General features: G+C 42.5%; 1 protein-coding gene across 2 annotated transcripts in view; it reads right to left on the reverse strand.

Annotated features, from left to right (window-relative positions):
* Nucleotides 1–2,025: 2,025 nt before the first annotated feature.
* Nucleotides 2,026–23,919, reverse strand: part of ENDOV (endonuclease V) — a 42,341-nt gene continuing 20,447 nt past the window's right edge. The window contains exons 6-8 of one of the 2 annotated variants that reach the window (XM_063456329.1): nt 14,128–14,196; nt 13,762–13,890; nt 2,026–2,171 (exon numbers count right to left, since the gene is read on the reverse strand). In XM_063456329.1, coding sequence (XP_063312399.1) covers nt 2,100–2,171; nt 13,762–13,890; nt 14,128–14,196 — 270 coding nt within the window. In that variant the 3' untranslated portion in view covers nt 2,026–2,099. Of the gene's footprint in view, nt 2,172–2,229; nt 4,438–13,761; nt 13,891–14,127; nt 14,197–23,919 lie in introns of those variants that run through there. The other variant, XM_063456328.1, reaches the window with a different exon arrangement.

Here is a 23,919-nt window from a genome sequence, read left to right on the forward strand (position 1 = left end):
CACTGTCAGAAGGTATGGATATTTGTAATCCACAGGTGTAACCTCCACAATACTGGGGAGATGGTAGGATATGGGTACTGGGGACTGCCACAACAATTAAACTGAGCTGTACTGGTTATGGTGCTATGAATTAACCTTTAAAGCAACTGGCTCACTATAACCCTGTTAGAGACAGAGGTACTGTTTATCTCGTGGTGGATACAGAATTAAATGCACGCATGCTGAGCAAGGCAATTTATGGACAAAATCAAACTGGTCTCAAAAACAATTTCTGATGTTTCTATCTGTAAAGGGCTGAAAAGAGCTTTTGATTGCTATGATATATTGAAACAAGACGTAAATGTAACAAGATCCCTGGAGTCGAACATGTATTTTCTGTCTCAATACGTAGGACACATTGTCCAAACACTGAGCTACCATAGGGGGGGGGGAGGTGGGGTTACCTTATATAATGTGTAACCTTTAAAAGAAAAATCCTTTAACAATCCGGGTACCATTGGAGAGCTCGTGGTTAAGAGACTTGTCAAGAAGCTGAATTTTCCATTTACACTTGGCTTGCATGCAGGGAAGATATATTGACGTAATGATTGCAGCGTTGTAGAGTGGGTAGAAAAAAAAAATTGCCTGAAAGGATGGATCTCAAGATAAGGATATATAAAAAAAAATAATCAAAAAAAAAAATCACTTTTTCTTCATATCCTCTTTCATTCTCAAAGTGGACTAATCACCTACATGCAATGGAGCCTCATTAATATTGTACTTTAACAGAGATTACGGTACAAAACATCACTTGGCTCGCCCTTCATTAAAACACTGAATCATTCTGGAGCTCGTCTTTAAAGTATTTATAAGAGACAGGATCCCCAAAGAAATCAGATGGCACAATTTTTGCGTAAATTCTTCCAGCTTGCAGACCTTGCTTGATTGTAAAAAGATTAGCTAAAACCGGTTAATATGTAATTTGTCTAAAAAGCTAATGTTTTCAGCCGGAATTGAATTGCAATCAAACGATTAATATGTTGTGCTTTCTGAATGGATGAAACATGACGTAGGTATTTCAAGTAGAGCTTCTACAACACTGAAAAATGCTTTGGTATTGACAGAAATGGTGCACATAAAGCAAAACACGTCAAACTGTTAGGTGAGCCATCCTGAATTCTAAAGATAACATTTTTACTCTGAAGAGGAACGGTCATTTCAATCTCATTTTTTAATCTGGATTTTTAGCCCATGCAAGATTGAGCTGGCACAGCCTGGCATTCGATGCAAATTAAAAATGTCCAGTATACATGCGCACAATACATCTGAGGAAAACCCCTGAACTATTTGTTTTTTTAACCTGATCAAAAATGTTGCCAGGTAGAACTTCCAGTATAGGCAAGAGACTAATACTCAGGTATTTATTTGGGGTCTGGCTAACTGGATCCTTTTGGACAAATCAATTTATTAGTGAATTTTACATGTAAACTCTGCTGCCATCATCGAACCATTGGCTCAAGACCTTGTACCTCAGCCAACAGCCTTCCACAGATGTGTGTCAGGCAGAAAAGTCAATTGAATCAGTATGCAGCCCAAATAAGCCCCTGGCATTCACGGTGTAAGTATCCACTTGTGTAGATTCTCATGAATTCCTCATGATTTAAATGGTGGATGTTACATGTAAGAAATAGAAAGTAACATAGTATAGCACTGTTATAAAGTATACATCAGCTTTTAATGGTTGCACTTACAATATAAAAGGTATAAAAAGGCCCATCAGTACAATTCTGTTTGTCCCATCGGTATGTATAGATGTCAGGCAGGAAAACAGAAACAATACAAATAAATCAGTCACTCTACGCGTTTCGTCGTGAGAATCTACTCAATTGATGAGCCTGAAAACCACTTCCATTTTGTTTAGGTATATCTTATTTTGTTTCCATGTGTGCTGAGGATTGAGAGGAATCCTTTTGTTATACCTGACTAAAAGGAAGTAATTATCCTTTTTATTTCTATACACTGCACCTGGGTGGTCTAAACTTGTATTTAAGTATCCACTTGTGCGTCATATCCATCCAGTTACCAGACATAACTTCCTGTAGGATCCATTGGGAAACGTGTCATCTTGTAGCCTTGGAGGATTCTGCTACAGTTGTGATTTTAACTAGGAACTCCCGAGATCGTATGTCTGCCTGTAATACAAGATAAAAAAAAATAATGAACCCATTAGTCTGCTGGAGGAACTGCAGGAGGAAGATATAAAGTTTCAGAATATAACATGATCTACCGAAAAGACAAAGAATTAAAATTACCAGCTGAATTATCTGCAATGGCCTCTTTGGACTTTAATAGGACCTCTAAGTCCACAGGTTCTGCCCCAATCGGCAGGCAATAAGGGCTGCTGGTGGGGAGTACTACTGCAAAGTGCCTATCGATTTATCCTGCCGCAGTGTTAAAGGGATTGGCCATATTCTCTTCATTAATTTGGTTTATATATAACCTCTGCCATTATTAAACACATAGAGGTCAAATATGTTCTTATGTACCTTTACTCAACCCACATCTCTACATCCAACTTGGTATTCAGTCTACATACCTAGGACAGTCCACTTGGTCTCTTGTTACTGGTAATTAACCAATCTATCTTCTTGGATTATAGATGATCCATACGGATTAGCAGTTTGTTAAGAAAAATTGCTTATTAACCATCTAGTACTCAGGGGGTTTAACAATCAAACACAGAGCAAACTGTAATGTTACATATTCTGCATTAACAGTTTTGTGAAACAAAGAATGGATAATTAGAAAAAGGAGTCTTAGTTGATTATCTTCAGACCTGTGACATCATAGCATGGCGTAGTATTGCCAATTAGGAGTCTTCATTGATAACCTTCAGACCTGTGACATCATAGCATGGTGTAGTATTGCCAATAAAATGCTCTCCTGTGTAGTTGACCATTTGGACTTGGAGATACACAGCAATGCCACAAACCGGTCAGAGATAATAAAATAGAATATTTGTTTCCTAAATCTATTTGCTCCCATGTGTAATGTATTGATATCGGTTTATTTACTAAACTAGGAATTACATAGAATTGATAATAAAATCACACATTTCATGCCAAAATGGCAAGATTCGAAAAGTTGTTTAATTTATGAATTTCTATGTGTTTGGCAATTTTATCCAAAAAATTGTCAATTCCCTACGATTCTCCTTTAACTTGAATTAACCCCATTGAGATCATGTGCTGTATCAGGGGTGGCCAATAGGCAGCTCTTTAGCTGTTTCAGAACAGGCCCCATAATGCTGACAAGGCACTATGGGAGTTTATCTTCTACTGCAGTTTACATGGACGCACCCTGAGAATCCTTTCACTGGACAATGCAGTTTACATGGTGCAATACTCTACAATGATACAATAATCTGAAGTGCTTATGGTGTTTGGAGGGTCCCTTTAAAATGACACTTTGAACCAAGCCAACTATCATGGTAGATAAACTAAAGACTCATTCTACATCACACTGCTTGGTTGTCACAAAAGATCCCACTTAATATATTCATAAAAGGGGACCAATACTGGGAGGGAGTCCACTGAGAAGACCAGAGGAAGAGACCATCATCTCTGCAATGGCCTTACGGATCCAACAATAAAGGACGTAATGTGTGCGGTCACGGCTTTCACTAAGCAGCAGAAAGTCAATGTCCAGGAAGATGAATTGTAACAACAATATGCTGAACTAACTTTAAAAAAATATCGACACAAGGTACCGACGCGTTTCACAATGTTACATGACGGAGGAAGGAAAACACTTGATGGCAGACCCCTTTAAGTGCTGTGTACACCCTAATATTCACGGACACTGGCTGGGAATTTTAATTACTTTAAGAACTACCTGAATTGAAAACATGCAGCTGGTGTATAATGGAGTCTTATTTCCGGTAATTCTGCTGGGTCTGGGCAACGCAGACGTATTAATGAGGGAGCCCTCCCCGCGAAGGACGCCCACAGCTTGGTGGAGTTTCTATCTAGTTCAGGTGAAGTACATGAGTCAGTGAAAGATTAATGAATGGTTGTGCATGGATACAGGACGAAGTCCTCTTGCAGTTCTTGTAGGTGGTTTGCACGTCAGGCTGATTGCGGCTCCCTTCGATGGACATTTCCACCAAAAATAGTAACATTACAATAATTGCCTCCAAATCAAGGAGCTGAATCACATTTCTCCAGTCTGGTGACAGCAGGCTTGGTTAGAAAAGCACATTTTAGCTCTCCCTCTGTGAACGTGCAATCTTCCAGGTGACACTCTGATCAAACACAAAGAACTGAGTGATTGGCACACACGAGGACGTTACTGGAAAACGCCATTCCAGACACAGGAACTGGGAAATATCCCTGTAATCAGCCAAAGTATCACCGACAGCCATGCAAACACAAGTCCATATGTCACATAGCAGGACAACTGTTAGAACAGAATAAATGCAAAGGGTATATAGAATTTGGGGGATACAATATAACAGAGTATAGTTATTATAGCATGTGCAATAAGTGACCAATTAAGCCATTCTCAAATTTACCCTGTATTTGATAAAGAAATCTAAAGATTAATATTAACAGAGATAGTTGGTTGTTAGATTGTAAGCTCTTATGAGCAAAGATCTGGACAAGGTCTGTTCTGTGTTTTTAATGACTGATATGAAATTGACCGTCAAAGGTTTGCTATAAGACAAAATAAATACAGAAAAACAAGTATAATTTTCTTTTCTGTGTGTGAATGATTATTTTATGCATGTTAAAAAACAAAAACAAAAAACAACATAGTTAAATCACTGTTATGTAAAATCCTGAGCCCCTAACACACATCTCATTCACCCCACTGTGACAGACAATGACAATGTTACTGGGAGGACTGAAAGACCCATGATTCATTGGGATCATTTAAAACAAAACGCCTGTGTCTGATATGATGATTAACTTTGCAGACACATTGCACAAGCTGGCTACTGCAAGCAGTGATGCGCTATAGCCACTATACTGCTATGATCTCATGGACCTCCCCTGTGATGGGCTGAATGTGATTGCTGACTTGCTGGGGAGCATCTGGGTGGTGATCTCAACCCTTTATTTCCATCTCATTTGGCGAGCGCCAAGCTGTGAGCTTAATTCCGTGCTGCCGAGCCAAACTGGCACCGAGTATAATATTTTGTCAAGTCCTATGATTAGATTCTTCATACATCGGGACGGCAGGGCTATAGATGACATAATATACACAGAGGAAACACTTCATGTTTGACCAAAGACGGATCATTTGTTAAATCCTCGTTGCCCCCTCCCGCTTTTATTCTTAGTAAAAAGGTTTGGTTTAAACAGGTTTTTGATCTAAAACGATTGAGTCCCATTGTCAGTGCTGCACTTTTCCTGGTTTACTGATAGAACCTGTCTAAGGGGCAGAACCTGTCTAAGTCCGCAGGTTCTGCCCCAATCGGCAGGCAATAAGGGCTGCTGGTGAGGAGTACTACTGCAAAGTGGCTATCGATTTATCCTGCCGCAGTGTTAAAGGGATTGGCCATATTCTCTTCATTAATTTGGTTTATATATAACAGATTCCCAAGTAGGGGGTCTTAATTAAGTGATTGGCCAATTCTTACTATTTATGAGAAATTAAGAATTAGCAAAAAACAAACAAACAGTCTCACTTTATACAAACAGAAAGCACTGCTCACTGACCCTAAACAATCTTTGTCTCTGAACGCCAATAATGCATTTTTATACTTTGGAGTAATTAAGGTCAATTAAACTCATCTATCCTGTCTGTTTCTGGCTGCCTTTTTCTGTACCAGTCAGTGTCACCTACCCAATATCCCCTGCTTTATCCGGCCAGAATCTATGACTGAAGAGCTAACCATTCACTGGCAGGTAAGTATGGATTATGCCGCTAGGATGACTTAGAACCTACCTTTGTGCAATGTGTTAGAATCAATAAACTGGATGGATACATAACACATGGGTCTGTGTGTGAGGATTTTGTTTCATTTCAGAGTGTTCGATTCCTGTAATACGATAGCTGGCCTCATTCTAATGACTGACTGCATGCATTACATGGTGACGTCAAGAGGTGGCAGGAAATCAGAACAATATCTATCTAGGGTTTCTGGATACTTCTGAATAATCGAATGTAAAGTAACTCCACACACCCTTTACAGAGGCTGTCGTAACATCTTCTTGTGAATTGCTAATGAAATCTGGTATTATGTCTTACTGGACTAATTTTCAATTTATAACTAATATTTTAGGGGTATTTGAAATCATAGTCCACTCTACCCAGAAGCACTCCCGGAATGCTGATTGGTTCCCTGGCTGTGTGACTTCATTGATGGCTTAGGTTTCCTGTTGTCAAGTTGTACAAAATAAATGATTAGGACGTCAAAGCAGAGCTGTAAATTGGCTGTACATGCTAGTGAAGAATTTACTAAGGTGAAGTGTGCTTTGGAGATAAGTAGTTATTGCTACAGCACATTGTGTCCAGGTAATTTTCACAAGATACTCCTACATCCTCAAGATTTTACTACAGACCTGTTTTATTTATTTTGCAGAATAAATAAATGATTCGCTTAGTTCAATATCTCAAGAACCAGCATTGTCCATGTTCTTTATCATCGGTAGTGAGACAATTCTGTTAAATTTTAATGAGTCGGACATTGCGTATGTCTAATTAAGGTCTCTATTGCTCTAAAGCAATGGTCACAAAGGCGTTGAAAAAATTAAACATTTTAATGTTACATTGTGCCAACTAGCTACCAACTGTTCCTTGACTTCCTACAATACTGACAAACTCTGTTGGTTGTACTGCTCACACAAAAGAGCAACGCTGGGATGTCCAGGGTCAATGGCTTTCATTCATGTGCTTTTTCACAAAAAGGAAAGCAGTTGTGGGCCATTTGTTGATGACGCCTGCTCTGCAACTTCAGCCCACAAGGCAGATTATACACATCTTATTATATCTGAGGAGCTTACGCATTGGAATGAAGAATTAATCTTCCGTAATCCCAGAGGGATTGCTTCTATTTTGAACTAGGAGCTCAGAATCGAAGTTTGTGATGTGCTTTTCACAACATAATATCTAATGGTAACGAAGATTGTTCTGGGAGCAAAGACGTGTGAAACCAAACTGTATACCAAAACCAGCATCAACAAGGTCAACAGCACAAATCTTATATAGTCTCCAGTGTGTTTAACTGGGCAGTATAATGAGGCCAACAGCGCTTCTAATTTTACACCAGTAGCAGAGGCCTTTGATCCATGTCTCCCATCCCAGCTAGAATACAAGACCATACCGTAGTAACATTATAACTGCCCAATGTATTGATTTTACACCAACGCACTTTGACATTTCCAGTGCAGTTTTCTGCTAGACTTTGTTAGACCAATAGCTTGTTACCTACTAAATGAGTAAGGTTATATGTGATTTCAGGTACATTGTGAATTCAAAATACTAAAGGTGAGATAAAACCAACATTGAAAGGCACCAATGCCCAAATTAATGGGAATCACGCTATCTGGTGATGACATGGACTTCTCTTCAACCAGTAAACCCACCTGCACAGGGTGTACAGATCCCACTGCTCTAGTCGATATGTAAACCAGATATCCCAAAACTCAATGGCATGGACTCTGCAGGCTGCATAAGATCAGGGGACATATGGAAAGATAACTAAGTCACAAAGTAATTAAATGGCAGTTGGGCCACTAATAGAGGCCGATTTGCAAATAAGCAGAAATGGTGCCAATATTAAAAAGCTTCACACACACAAAAAAATGAATAAAGGCTCACATGAACACAGGGCTTTTATCAAATCCTGACCCCATCACCAGCCAGTTAAACCGGGGATCCAGCAGGCGAGGAATAACTCTGTTTCTTAAAATAGGGAGAAGGACCAGTAGAGAAATACTAAGGTGTATTATTACTCCATAGAATGAGAGATCTCCAGAGACAAGAAAACCGTAGTGAGAGGCAAGCCTAGGTCAACGAGCCGAGAACACAGGATATTATAGCAAGTCAGGTCAGATCACAGAATCACAGAACCAGAAATACACAACTACTTATAGGAATATCCTATTAGGTAAATCTAGGAAAACGCATCCTACATCTGAAGAGGTACGTGCGTGTGTGGAATTTGTTCGAAGCATTTAATTTTTTTTGTGTGCATATGTATGTATGTGTATATAAATAATCACAATTACATATAGTGAAACCAGAAGATGGGCGTGTTCTGATCCCCACTGGTCCCCCGGTAGTGATGGTGAAAGATGATGCGTGGTCGTGGAAGCAATAAAAGTTGCAGAGGACCAGCCGGTGGTCACGCTGTCTCGGCAGAATTTGGGACAAACAAGCTACAGGTGCCTAGAAAGTAAAAATACATCTGGGACTTACACAAGGCGAAGTGTAATTAAAGGGCTGTGTTTTATTTGGTCCGAGATAAAAAGGGAAACCAGGCTATCATAGCGTACCACCCTTTAATTGCACTGCATGCCGTGTAGCTCTCTGGTTTATAATTATAATTGTAGGGTTTGTGTTTCCCCCTTGGACGGTGCTGCTTGGGCTATAGGGACAGACTGAGTCCCGTTCCTTGTGTGGACGCTCACACTTTCTTTAAATAGGTCCCATGACACCGCCAACCCTCTGCAGGTTTCAGCCCTCACTGTCCGTCCTGGCCCCTCTATTCCTCAATAGGTACCCAGCTTGAAGCCACTCCTTGCTATTCGCACATTCATGAATCAAGGTGAAACGATTCCTGGGTTCATAAACTTAATTTACATTAATCTACAGAAAATCTACAAAAAAATGGAACAAGGCTATTCCTCTTTACTCTCATCTAGAAGAGACAGTAACTCAATGCTGGTCCTGCTCTGCCTCCTGGTGGACATTCCTATCCTTTATTCTATAAACTAGCAATATTGGAAAAGCAGAAATGATCACTATTCCAGAAAGTCACAAAAAGTGGGTGAAACTACTGTCATTTCCTTCAGGGGCTGGATGACCTGGGCCAATACTGTATCAAAGACATTGGTCAAAGTACATTCTAAACCAACCCCCAACGTATATAGCATTGCTAAATACTGATACACACACCAGGCAAGCCATAAAACTTGCTTTTACCACTTTAACACTTGTACAGTGCTCTCACTACTGCAAGGGATTCTGGGTAGGCATATGCAAACGAGCTCAACAAAGAACCACATTTTGGCCTCATAATCCCACTTTATACACGGATTCCTTGGAGTATGTGTCTGCTTTATACAACAGCTTTGAAACAAAACTCAGGAAGAGAAAGTGTGGATGAAAACCCCTTCCACCTGAAGTGGATAGTTAATACATTGCTAAACACAAATACACACACCCCAGTTCCAACCTCCCCTCAATATTAATACTTGTTAATGTTAATGCTAAATCACAGCTTATTCGGCAAGCCGGTGCAGTCGATGCAGACAGTGAGATCCTGAAGGGGTTAAGCAGACCAAAGCAGAACACGTGATAGAAAGCAGCTAAGATGTGCGTTAAGTGGCTTACGATATTTCTTGGCTACATGGCCAGTAATCCAACTGTTTGTCTTTAGTTTACTGTATCGAGGAAAGCTAACCGCACGTTGAGTACAGGTATACCACACTCACAGCTAAGTTACATAATCAGCCTCTATATAAAGTACACCTAACACTGCAGTGCAGTGAGTCATGGGTAAGCGACCAGGCATTATAATTACCATGTACATGGGTAAGCGACCAGGCATTATAATTACCATGTACATGGGTAAGCGACCAGGCATTAGAATTACCATGTACATGGGTAAGCGACCAGGCATTATAATTACCATGTACATGGGTAAGCGACCAGGCATTAGAATTACCATGTACATGGGTAGATTTTACTACTATCAAATACATGTTCAAATTGGTTTACTAACACGGCACAAATGGTGTTCGCTTACCAATACGGCACAAATGGTATTAGTTTACTAACATAGTTTAAAATGTATTTTCTCCCTCTAAATTCTTTATAATTATTATTTTTATAGTGGCTATCTGTATAGGTGTATTAATATCTGTTAAATCCATTCCCTATCACTAGATTTCATGATTTACACCATCGTACCATATATCTCCTCTCGTGCCCTCAGAGCATTTCGATTTAACCCTTTAATCTGCCCAGATACGCCAAAAGAAGGAGGTCTGAAAAGGCCTCAATAAGGTAAAAAAAATCTTCTTTTTGCAATAAAATGTAAAAAAATTATTATATTTAATATAAACAAAATCCTGCACTCCAGAGTCTACAGGTGCCCAGTGCTTGCCAGCAAAAATGTAGAATTTACAAAAAGATAGCAGTCCATGGGGCAATTTAAGAAAATGGGGGGGGGGGGGGGGGGGGGAGTCTGCGCTAAATAACAAGAATAATGGTTTCAAATTGTGTATTTTAAACAATAAAAGTGATTTTGGTTACCTTTTTTATGGGACCATCCCTTACTTTATATGCACTTTTTTTATTAACTTATTATTCCTGGCATTTTTATTTCATTTTATTTTATCCTGAGTCAAGAAATCCTAGGTGGGGATCATTCCACCAGCGCTGTATTAATAGAGCAGTATTTCCTGCTCTATACTTGGAAGTATATTTTATTTTAATATACTTTCCTTATTGAGAGCACTATCGCTGTTTTTATATATTTTGGAGCACCATGTCATGGTACCTGTTACTCAGACCTCATTCTCCTCCAGCAATTTCGGCACTTCGGACGCCGGCTGCGATAGCCCCGCCCCCTTTTATGACGCAGCGCTTCCCCCTGGTCTGCGCATTCCTGATTCTTTTCATGTTTCGCTCCTGAAACCTCTTGTTTGTAACAGGTACACCTCAGCTTCGGCTCCTCCCTCATCTGTTCAGGTTGAGGGTCAGGAGGAATATGAGGTTAGGTTCATTCTTGATTTCCGCATCTCTCGTGGGAAATTACAGTATCTTGTTGACTGGAAGGGATACGGTCCTGAGGAAAGATCCTGGGTGTCTCACGCGGATGTTCACGCTCCTCGCCTTCTTCAGGCATTTCATGCCCGCTTTCCCTCTCGTCCTGGCTCTTTTCGCCCTAGGGGCGTTCCTAAGAGGGGGGGTACTGTCATGGTACCTGTTACTCAGACCTCATTCTCCTCCAGCAATTTCGGCACTTCAGACGCTGGCCGCGATAGCCCCGCCCCCTTTTATGACGCGGCGCTATGCCGCCGACGTCGTGACGTCAATGACGTCAGGACCCGCCGAAAATCTCAAAGTAGGACGTTTTGGGGGCATGGTCATCAATTAAAGAAGCAGGGTATAAAATTTACTCACTTACAGTGAGTCATTGCCCTGTCGTGGTTTCAGCTTGTCTGTGCCCTCAGTGCGTTTTATTGATTGTTCCTTCGGTCATTGACTTGGCTTGTATCCTGACTTTGCTTACCTCTCCTATCCTTGATCTCGGCTTGGCTTTCGCTTACCTGTCTTCTCGTTCCCCCGACCTCGGCTCGCCCCTGACCATTCTCTGTTTACTTGACGCTAGTCCGGCCACTCTAAGGTCCGGTACACGTCTTTATAGGTTTTAGTACTCTGCGTGTTGGATCCCTGTCTTGATCCTGACACACCAAGGTTGGATTGACGGACGCACTATTCCAGTATATCCTGTAGCGGGGATCATACCGCTAAACACCCTTTATCCTAGAGCTGGTTCAAGCTCCCACAAATGTGAGTGTAATATCCTATTTTCTTTTATTTATTTTACTCTTGGATCCGCAATACTTCACTATTGGCAGCTTGTCGTGTTTCCTATTTTGTCTCCACATATACAGATTATTTTACAACCCGGACGGATCAACTCCTGAGGACTGTCCAGATATCCCATCCAGTTATATCAGTGAGACGTTCTATTTATTGTTTACTTTTACCACTCCAAAGGACTCTTTTTATCTATTTTACATAGACTTATTTTGCTGTTACCATTTTATTGTGACCATCTGGTCTGGTTTTTATTGGTATTAACCCCTGTGTTTTATTTATTTTTTTAGCGCAGCCCTTACCCCCCTCTTTCGCCAATTTAAAAATAAAACCGTTTATTCAGCTGCACAAAAAAATAAAAAAGTCAACGTTCTGGTTTCTGCTGCTGAGGAAAGTTTTGCACTAGAAACTGAAACACCAACTACTTTATTGTGAAACTAAATACGTTTTATTTTTAAAATGACCCTGGACTGCGGTCTTCTTGCTTGTGTGTTGGAAGCAGGAAAAATGGGCATGTGAAAAGATCTGAGTGACTTTGACAAGGGCCAAATAGTGACGACTGGGTCAGAGCATCTCCAAAACAGCAAGTCTTGTGGGTTAGTACCTGCCTGAAATGGTGCAAGGAAGGACATACTGTGAACCAGCGTCAGGTTCATGGGCGCCCAATGCTCATTGATGTAGGAGAGGAGCGAAAGCTAGCCCGTCTGGTCCCATATCACAGAAGAGCTACTGTAGCTCAGATTGCTTAGCCATGATAGAAAGGTGTCAGAACACACAGTGCATCGCAGTCTGCTACATATGTGGCTGCATAGGTCAGAATGCCCATGATGACACCTGTCCACCACCAAAAGCACCTTCAATTGAGACGTGAGTGTCAGAACTGGAACATGGAGCAATGGGAGGAGGTTGTCTGGTTTGATAAATCCCATTTTTTTGTTAGATTAAGTGGATGGCCGCGTGCATTGTTGTCCCTGGGGAAGAAATTGCAGTAGGATGCGATGAGAAGAAGGCAGACCGGCGGAGGCAGTGTTATGCTCTGGGCAATGTTCTGCTGGGAAACCTTGAGTCCTGGCATTACTGTGGATGTTACTTTAACATGTACCACCCACCTAGAGATTGTTGCAGACCGTGTACCCCCCCCCTTCATGGCAATAGTGTTCCCTGATGGCCGTGGCCTCTTTCAGTAGGCTAATGGTACCTGCCACACTCCAAACATTGTTTAGGAATGGATTGAGGAATATGACAAAGAGTTTAGGTGTTGCCTCTGATCTCAATCCGATTGAGCGTTTGTGGGATGTGCTGGAACAACAATTCTGATCCATGGAGGCAACTTGCGGGACTTAAAGGATCTGCTGCTAATGGTGCCAGATACCACAAGACACGCTCAGAGGTCTTGTGGAGTCCATGCCCCAAGGCATCAGAGCAGAGCTGTTTTGGCAGCACGAGGGGTACCCACGCAATATTAGGCAGGCAGTTTTAATGTGGCTGATCAGCTTATTTATATAATGTACGAGATCTAGCACACTCACTAAACACCAACTTCAAAGCTCAAAACTTTTTAATTATATATTTGAAAACACTTGACTTATACAAAAAACAATGGGGAATTAGTTATGTTATATTGGTGATAGAACATTGCATTCCAGGACTTGATTTAACCTTGCCCTGCCGAGAGTCCCAAGAGGAAGGATTTCCCAAGTATGTGGATTAATCTCATAAGAGCAGGCATTAGGATGTTAGAGTAGGACCTGCCAAGAATGGGAGACATTGACGATGTGGAAGGCTTATGCAATGTATTATCATATACTGTAACTAAACCCCCATTATTTTTCGCCAAAATCAGGTGTTTTAAGAAACCCAATACATTCTGTGTGCTTTCAAGTTGGTGTTGAGTGAGTGAGTGAGCGTGCTGGATCTTGTACCCCAGTTATCAGAATTATGGGGGTTGCAGTCCAGTTGAGTGCCATAGTCAGAACCTGGAGGATAGACTGGGTGTGTTACCTGTCTGATTGGCTCGGGCACTCGGTACCTGCAGCAGGAATGCACCAGGTGCACAGCAGACTCCAGGCTAATCTTGTGACCCACTGAAATGTAGATGGGTTTGGAGCTTTTATCAGAACTTTTCAAAGCCTGTGGAAAAAAAAATATAGAAGCAACAGTATGAATAAAATGTGTCGCCCCTCCTGGAGGTGTATGTTTTGGACCTCCAGTATTCCCCAACCCCGAACTGCCAGCTGCCTCCATTCACCTTGAGTGAAGCTGTGCTACCAACCTGCCAATGTCTGATTTTATATTTAGGAAGGAAGGATCACCTGCCTGACTGAACCTTTTCTCAGGGAAAGACAAAACCCCCACTGCTCTACTCACCGTACCAAGAACACTGCCCGAGCTGCTGGTCAGGTTAAAGAAGTCCCCTCCATTCTTCAGCTGTCGTATCTAGGAAATGAGAACAGAAAAAGCTCTATAGCTCCATCACCAAGAGTGGGTTCATGCATTTAGCAGATAAATTATTTATAAAGTGTCCGCAATAATCAGCAGGGTCCAAAACTACTTAACATATAGAGACAGTACATAAATTCTAACATAACATAAAAACCTGTGTTAGCTTACATTCTACGTAGAGGTTACAGGTGACGGGACTGTTTGTGCTAGATACATTCAACGTAGAGGTTACAGGTGACGGGGGCTGTTTGTGCTAGATACATTCTACGTAGAGGTGGTTACAGGTGACGGGGCTGTTTGTGGTAGATACATTCAACGTAGAGGTTACAGGTGACGGGGGCTGTTTGTGCTAGATACATTCTACGTAGAGGTTACAGGTGACGGGGCTGTTTGTGGTAGATACATTCTACGTAGAGGTTACAGGTGACGGGGGGCGGTTTGTGGTAGATACATTCTACGTAGAGGTTACAGGTGACGGGGGCTGTTTGTGCTAGATACATTCTACGTAGAGGTTACAGGTGACGGGGCTGTTTGTGCTAGATACATTCTACGTAGAGGTTACAGGTGACGGGGGCTGTTTGTGCTAGATACATTCTACGTAGAGGTTACAGGTGACGGGGGCTGTTTGTGCTAGATACATTCTACGTAGAGGTTACAGGGGACGGGGGCTGTTTGTGCTAGATACATTCTACGTAGAGGTTACAGGTGACGGGGGCTGTTTGTGCTAGATACATTCTACGTAGAGGTTACAGGTGACGGGGGCTGTTTGTGCTAGATACATTCTACGTAGAGGTTACAGGTGACGGGGGCTGTTTGTGCTAGATACATTCTACGTAGAGGTGGTTACAGGTGACGGGGGCTGTTTGTGCTAGATACATTCTACGTAGAGGTAACAGGTGACTGGGGCTGTTTGTGGTAGATACATTCTACGTAGAGGTTACAGGTGACGGGGCTGTTTGTGCTAGATACATTCTACGTAGAGGTTACAGGTGACGGGGGCTGTTTGTGCTAGATACATTCAACGTAGAGGTTACAGGTGACGGGGGCTGTTTGTGCTAGATACATTCTACGTAGAGGTTACAGGTGACGGGGCTGTTTGTGTTAGCTTACATTCTACGTAGAGGTTACAGGTGACGGGGCTGTTTGTGGTAGATACATTCTACGTAGAGGTTACAGGTGACGGGGGCTGTTTGTGGTATATACATTCAACGTAGAGGTTGCAGGTGACGGGGGCTGTTTGTGCTAGATACATTCTACTTAGAGGTTACAGGTGACGGGGGCTGTTTGTGTTAGCTTACATTCTACGTAGAGGTTGCAGGTGACGGGGGCGGTTTGTGGTAGATACATTCTACGTAGGGGTTACAGGTGACGGGGGCGGTTTGTGCTAGATACATTCTACGTAGAGGTTGCAGGTGACGGGGCTGTTTGTGGTAGATACATTCTGTAACGGAGCTCCGTGTACTCCGACCGAGTACCCTCCGTTGATGGATGCTCCTAGCGCTCTCAGAGGACTCCAAGCACTGCAGACGACACCACAACCACCGCAGGCTCCACAACCGCCGTAGCTTAACTGGAGCCGCGCCGTCTTCCTTCCACCCTGGATCGGCTTCTGTCCTCCAGGACCGTGTGGGGAAGACCTCTCCTCCAGGAGAGCGTATCCGGAACAAGCTCTTACAAGAGCTAAGTGATTAAGAGCTCAGGGGAATATGCAGCGCATAGCAGTCCCCAGTGAGATATAGCCGTTCCCTCCAATAACGAGACAAGGCTACGTATTGAGGGTCAGAAGAGGTCTGAGGACTGGAACACCCAGCCTGCTTTTTATTAGGATAAGGTACACACAGGACACTCCCAGGGGGAGGATGAAATTAACCAATAACAGCATAGTACAGCCCACAGGTTCCCTCCCCTCAGATAAACAGTTAAACCAATTATTACATACAGTAAAAATACAGTTTTTACACACACACTGTAACTTTAAAACCATACATCCATGTATTTCAATAAAAGTTGCATATTCAGACTCAGCATACATCAAACATACACCCTTCCAAAAATCAGCCAAATCCCTCCAGTGGATCAAAAGTTAGCTGGAAGTCCTTTTATGACCGACCGCAAGCACAATTTCCTGCCCAAAACAGTTCCATAGATTTGGGCTGTGCGGTCGGTCAATTTCATGCGAAAAAACGACTAAGTCCCATTTCGAACGGGACTTAGTCTCTGGAGCTGCAAGTTCAGTATGGGAGAAGGTAAGGGTCAGCGGTGTTCGGCAGAATGTGTAGCCGATTTTGGTTCCACAGAATCTTTAGCATACACCGCTGACCGCATTCGAGGAAACCAAGATGGCCGCCGCCACGTGCAATTGACCGGCAGTAACCTCACAGCCTGGGAGGTAAATTGCCTGCACACTTTAGCTTCTGGGTGGTCCGCCTGTGTGGTACTTGGTTCAGTAAGCCCTATTTACTGAACCAAGTGGGGGAAAGCCAGGAACAAGTTATTTTACCGGTCTGGGGACATAGTCTTAAAGGGACATTGTTCAGCAAAGTCACAATATGTCCCCAGACGGTTCTTAAAGGGCCATACACACCCAATAAATGTTAATAAGTTTTCAGGGGCACAATCTTCCAGGGGCCATAGTCATGAGGCAGGAGGCTGGCAAACATGCTTCTCCACAATCCAGGGAAGCAGGGCAATTTCTCATTTAAAGGGCCAGTTACAAATAGCGATTTGTAACACATTCTACGTAGAAGTTGCAGGTGACGGGGGCTGTTTGTGTTAGCTTACATTCTAGTGGGAGGTTGCAGGTGACGGGGGCTGTTTGTGTTAGCTTACATTCTAGTGGGAGGTGGTACATATCACCCATTTGAGTTTACAAGTTAGTGCACATGGATCTCAAACTCTGTCCCCATATGTTGATAGCCTCAACTCACAGAAAACTTTAAATACTATAGGGTGTCAGAGAACTATGGGAGTTGTGGTTTAGCTACTTCTGATAGCCAGAGTTTGGGATGTTGCACCAGTAGGGCACTACCCATGTGAGCTTACAATCTAGTTGGAGGTGTGGTGGGATTTTGAAGCTGACACTTCAGCCAGGTTTTCCTGTACATTTGTAGATTCTGCATGCTGTTGTAGGGTGTTTGTGTATGATGCTGCCCTGCAGTTTGTAGAATTCATGCAATGCCAGAAGGGAATCCATTGTATTCTCCTGTGTGTTCTGGATTTCCTTACCCTCAGCCGATATAATCGCAGACGGCTCACTGTACAGGGATTTCCGGTAAGCTTGCCATTTGCTTTATTCGCTCTGCCCAAGGATTATTGAGTTCGCCACGGTGAATAATTTATATCAGGACTTTGAACAGTTTGTATTTTCATATGTTAATGTGTTCTGTACATAGAAATGAAAAAAGGATTTATTTTTAACACCTTAAGGACACATGACATGTGTGACATGTCATGATTCCCTTTTATTCCAGAAGTTTGGTCCTTAAGGGGTTAAAGATTTAAAAAAAATAATAATAAAAAAAAAAAAAAAAATCACACTAGGATTTCAGGGTTTCTTTTAGCTTGCTCATTAAGCCGTTAGAGGCTTGGCTTGTTCTGGAATTTGAGAAAGCTCTGACGTGTTGTAAAAATACTCTAGGACCGTATTCTGCTAAAAGATGTTCTCTTCCGATCAATCTGTCCAGCTGACTGATTAGGAATCAATACGCAGGAGACATTTCAAATGAAAGAATAATTTACACCGCGCTGCTCATCCCCTTATGGGAAAGGGAAGGAAACCTGCTGCTGTCCGTCATTAATGACTGCTTAATCATTTCCTCCCATAAACCATTGCATATTTTATGGTTTTTAACTACTGTCTCAGTATGGAGGTTAACGATTGTACCAATTCATACAGACTGCTCCCTTTACTGTGAATTGTAAGGAGGTTTATAGTCAATTTCACAGTTAAGGCAACAGTAACCAAATTGTAAATAAGCACCACGTCAGTATGTTTTCAGTTTGATGGCTTCAACCTAAAATGTAAAAATTAATGTTGAATTCATGATAATTTACATCTTAGTGAATAACATTGATAGTGAGGAACATCTTGTAAAAGCCAATGCACATGGGGTTATACTAAAACGTATCACTTTAAAAAGGCCAATTTCAATAAGATAAGGGGAGCTTTACAGTATATTGACGGACAAAACTCTTTAGTGAAAAGAGCACAGAGGATAAATGGAACATCTTCCAACAAATATTAGAAAGGTACATTTCTCAGTATGTACCATTGGGTAATAAATATAAAAGAAACAAATTAAAACCAATGTGGTTTAGTGGAAAGATAAACAAAACAATTTAAAATAAGAAAAGGGCATTTCAAAGCACTTAAATCGGACTAATCACGAGATATAAGGAAGCCAATAGTGCATGCAAAAAGGCGATTAGATTGGCTAAACTAGAAAATGAGAAAGTGATAGCTAAAGACAGCAAAAAAACAACCCCCTAAAATTGTAAGTACACAAATTCGGAAAAATATAAAAAGGTGAAGGTACACTGAAAACAGAGATGGGTGTGTTAGTTAATGGAGAACAGGACAATGCAGACATTGTAAATAACTTTTTCCCCCAAGTATATATTAAGGAGGATCCTATGACAAGAGACATACAAGTGATTACAAAATGTGCAGAAAAATTGTGATTGGATGACTCAAGACAAGGTGCTGCAGCAACTAAAGAGTGTTAATGTAAACAAAGCACCGGTGCCTGATGGTATTCACCCATAAGTACTTAAGGAGCCAAGTGTGGAAATAGGTGGATCTTCAAATCTTTCAGGAATTGTACTAGAGGATTGGAGGAAGGCAGATGTGTTTCCTATATTCAAAAAGGGTTTAAAATTATGACTTTGAAATAATTGACCTGTGAACTTAACTTCTGTGGCTGGGAATGTATTTAAAGGGTTATTAAGGGATAATTTTCAGGAATCCATTGAGAAGAACATTGTTATTAGCAAAAATTAGCATGTTTTTATGAAACATAGGTTATGTCAAACTAATCTAATTGCATTCTATGAAGAAGAAAGTAGAAGTATAGATCAGGGTGTTGCAGTGGATGTGATCTACTTGGATTTTGCCAAGGCATTTGATACAGTTCCTCACAATAGGTTAGTCCAGGGATAGGCAACCTTCGGCTCTCCAGATGTTGTGGACTACATCCCCCATAATGCTCTTACACACATAATGCTGGCAAAGCATCATGGGAGGTGTAGTGTCACGACTAGTAATGTGGTCCAGCACGCAGAAACTATGTAAACATATACATAAGTAAGAAACGGAAAAATAATAGGAAAGAGCGTAAACCGGTCCTTAGAATGGCCGGACTAATACGCTAGAGACAGAGAATGGTCAAAGGGAAAGCCGAGGTCAAGGAAGCCAGAAAATACTCAATACCGATTAAACAAGCCAAGGCAGGGAAACCAGAGATCAGAATAACCAGGGAAACGCCAAGGATCAGGATACCAGGAAATCAGAAACACGAGAATAGCACTTTCAGGAAACCAGGAAACTGAAACCACGACATGGCAAAGTAATGGGGAAAGCTAGGGGTTTAAATACCCCTCTCTAGGCTATGATTGGTCAGAGGGCGACCTCTGACCCCAAAACGTGCGTGTGCGTTGACGTCGTGACGTCACGCACACGTTGGTATAATTCTCGGGGGCGGGGCTGGTAATAGACGCGACCACGCGGTCGGCGCCATCTTGGATCCGGGCGCGATGCCCGGAAGAACTATGTGCGCGGTTCCCGGCTCGCCGACGAGCAAGTAAGCTCGTGTAGTCGGAGCGGTCGTGCCGGTCGGGCACGACCGTGAGGCTCGGCGGGCCGGCGACCGCAACAGTACCCCCCACTCGAAGACCGCGCACCGGGCGGGAAGGACCCGGCTTAAGAGGAAAGCGGTTGCGAAACGACCGGATAAGACGGGGCGCATGGACCCGGTCAGCAGGAACCCAACAACGTTCCTCGGGACCATAACCCTTCCAGTCAACGAGATAGGACAAGACACCTCTGGATAATTTGGAGTCCATGATAGAATGGACTTCGTATTCTTCTTGATCACCCACTACCAAGGGCGGAGGAGGAGTGGATACCCTGGTGTAGTGATTGCAAGTAAGGGGCTTGAGTAGAGACACATGGAAAGTATTCGCTATTCTCATATGAGCCGGTAGTGCCAAAGAATAGGTCACTGGATTAATACGTTGGGTAACTCGAAAGGGACCAATGTACCGAGGGGCAAATTTCATGGATGGGACCTTAAGCTTGATATGTCTCGTGGAGAGCCACACCCTGTCACCTGGAAGATAGACAGGATTAGCGCCCCGTTTCTTGTCAGCTTGGACCTTTGCTCGGAATGAGGCTTTTTGCAGAGCTGAATGGACGGCATCCCAGGTATCATGAATCGATTCTAAACGGGTGTCCAAAGCGGGGATTTCTGTGTCTGAGAATGCAGAAGGTAAAACAGCGGGGTGATAACCCTGATTAACAAAGAATGGACTGTGATTAGAAGATTCATGAGTGGCGTTGTTTCTGGCGAACTCAGCCATGGGTAAGAGCTCATACCAGTTAGATTGATTGGCATTTATAAAGCAACGTAAATAGGCTTCTAAAGACTGATTCGCCCTCTCTGCTGCTCCATTTGTTTGAGGGTGATATGCTGATGAAAAGGAGAGTTCGATGCCCAATTGTTTGCAAAAGGAACGCCAAAACCTAGAAACAAACTGGGTACCTCTGTCAGATACTATGTTTTTGGGTACACCGTGCAACCGAAAGATCTCTTTCAAGAATATTTGAACAAGATCTTGAGCAGATGGTAATTTCTTAAGTGGGACGAAATGTGCCATCTTCGTGAATCTATCAATAACCATAAGGACTGTATTAAACCCGCTTGAACTGGGTAGATCCACAATGAAATCCATGGCCAAGTGGGTCCAGGGAGCACTAGGTATGGGCAGTGGTTGTAACAGTCCAGGAGGTGACCTAGGAGGAACTTTAGAAACTGCACATATTTGACATGCCCCAACATAATCTTTGATGTCGTTTCTGAGAGCAGGCCACCAAAATCTCCTGGAGACGACTGAGAGAGTTTTATGGACTCCAGGATGGCCCGCTGTGAGGTTGTCATGGAACAAATCTAGTATCTTCTTTTGAAACTGAGGTGACACATACAGTTTGTCCGGAGGTTTTCCCACAGGTGCCTGAGTTTGATCTGCTATTATGGCACAGAAGAGTGGAGAAGACACTTCGGAAACAGTAGTGGCAATGAGGCATTCAGGAGGTACAATAGGATATATCTCCTGTTCTGGTACTTCATCTGTCTCAAACTGCCGAGAAAGTGCATCTGCCTTGATGTTTTTAGTACCAGGCCGGTACGTAATTACGAAATTGAATCGGGAGAGGAACAATGACCACCTAGCCTGACGAGAGGACAGTCTCTTAGCGTCCCCAATATAAGCCAAATTCTTATGATCAGTAAAGATCAAAAGTGGCTCTTTGGAACCTTCTAAGAGATGCCTCCATTCCTTAAGGGCAAGTACAATGGCCAAAAGTTCCCTATTCCCTATGTCGTAATTCCTCTCTGCAGGTGTGAGTTTGCGAGAGTAAAATCCACAGGGATGCAAAGGCGTATCAGGACTTTCTCTTTGAGACAGAATGGCTCCGACTCCTGTTTCTGATGCATCCACCTCTAGGATAAATGGTTTGGATGGATCAGGATGGGTCAGGACAGGTGCTGAGGAAAATAAAAATTTTAATTGTTCAAATGCCTCTCTTGCTTCTTTGGGCCAAGATATACAATTTGTTCCTTTTTTTGTTAAATTGGTTATAGGGGAAATCACGGAGGAAAATCCCCTTATGAATTTGCGGTAGTAATTCGCAAAACCTATAAAGCGTTGAGTAGCTTTAAGGCCCTTGGGTAATGGCCACTGTAAGACTGCCTCCAGTTTACGAGGATCCATCTGGAAACCAGACGGAGATATAACGTATCCAAGGAATTGTATCTCCGTTTGGTCAAACTGGCATTTCTCCAGTTTACAGTAAAGGCTGTTTTGTAACAGGGTTTTCAGTACAATTCTCACATGTTCGTGATGTGTCTCTAGGTCTGGGGAATAGATGAGAATGTCGTCCAAATACACTAGAACGAACATGTGAAGGTACTCTCTTAGGACATCGTTAATAAAATCCTGGAATACCGCTGGAGCGTTACATAAACCAAACGGCATAACCAGGTATTCGTAATGTCCCATTCTGGTGTTAAATGCGGTCTTCCATTCGTGACCGTCCTTAATCCTGACTAGATTGTATGCACTTCGGAGATCGAGCTTGGTAAAGACTCGAGCTCCCTTCAATCTGTCAAATAGCTCTGATATAAGGGGAATAGGGTAGGCGTTTTTGATGGTAATCCTATTCAAACCCCTATAATCAATACAAGGGCGTAGGTCTCCTTCTTTTTTAGAGACAAAAAAGAAGCCAGCCCCGGCTGGTGAGGAGGACCTACGGATATGACCCTTTCTGAGAGCCTCCTTAATGTATTCCTCTAAACAAAGATTTTCCTGGGGGGACAAGGCATAGATTCCTCCCTTGGGAGGCATAGTCCCTGGTAATAAATTTATAGTACAGTCATAAGGTCTATGAGGAGGTAACCCTTCTGACTGGACCTTGTTAAATACCTCTTTCAAATCCATATACTGTTGTGGAATTTGTGTGGTCAAAGGAGGTGTAACAGGAACATTAATGGTGCCAATAGGTTGTGGGATTTGTTTAAAGCAGACACCTTTGCATCTCTCATCCCAACTCACAATCTCTCCTTCAATCCAATCCAAACGTGGATTGTGTTTAAGGAGCCAAGGGAAACCGAGTATTATCGGAACTGTAGGTGAAGAGATAATTTGAAAGGTCATTTCTTCAGAATGGAGAACACCCACTGAAACAGTGATTGGCAGAGTTTCGTGTGTGATGAAAGGCTGGGTAAGAGGCCTCCCATCAATGGCCTCGACTGCTATAGGTTTTTCTTTATGTCTTAAGGGCAGGAGATGTTTTGCAGAGAATTCTTTGTCTAGGAAATTCTCCGCTGCCCCAGAGTCAATCATAGCCTCACATTGAACAGTAGTGTTCTCGAAAGATAAGGTTACTCTGATAAGGAAACGGTTCTTAGCCAATTTAGGGGACATATACATCACACCTAAGGTCGGTCCCCGTACGTGCCTTAGGTGTGCAAGTTTTCCGGCCGAACCGGGCATGATGACCTTAGATGCCCCTTCTTGCCACAATACATACATAACCCCTCGTTACGTCTGTGTTGTCTCTCTGCCTCAGTGAGTTTAGCACTACCCAATTGCATGGGTTCAGGTTCAGGAAGAGGCGTTTGGCTACTCACCACTGGGTTAGAGAAACGAGGAGCTATGGACAAATTAGAGCGTCTGTTACGTTGTTTGTTTTTCTCTCTCTCTCTGAGCCGGTTGTCAATGTCTATCATGTAAGCAATAAACTCATTAAGACTAACCGGAAGGTCTCTAGCTGCAGTCTCATCGTGTATATTCTCAGCTAAACCTTCAGAGAAAGCAGCCACCAGACCGCTATTGGTCCAATCAACCTCAGACGCTAATGTCCTGAACTCTATAGCATAATCGGCTACAGAACGAGTGCCTTGCTTGATTCGCATAAGGGCTTTGGCAGCGTTCTTCTCCCTG

The sequence above is a fragment of the Pelobates fuscus genome, chromosome 5, assembly GCF_036172605.1.
Source record: "Pelobates fuscus isolate aPelFus1 chromosome 5, aPelFus1.pri, whole genome shotgun sequence".
NCBI classification, from domain to species: Eukaryota; Metazoa; Chordata; class Amphibia; order Anura; family Pelobatidae; genus Pelobates; species Pelobates fuscus.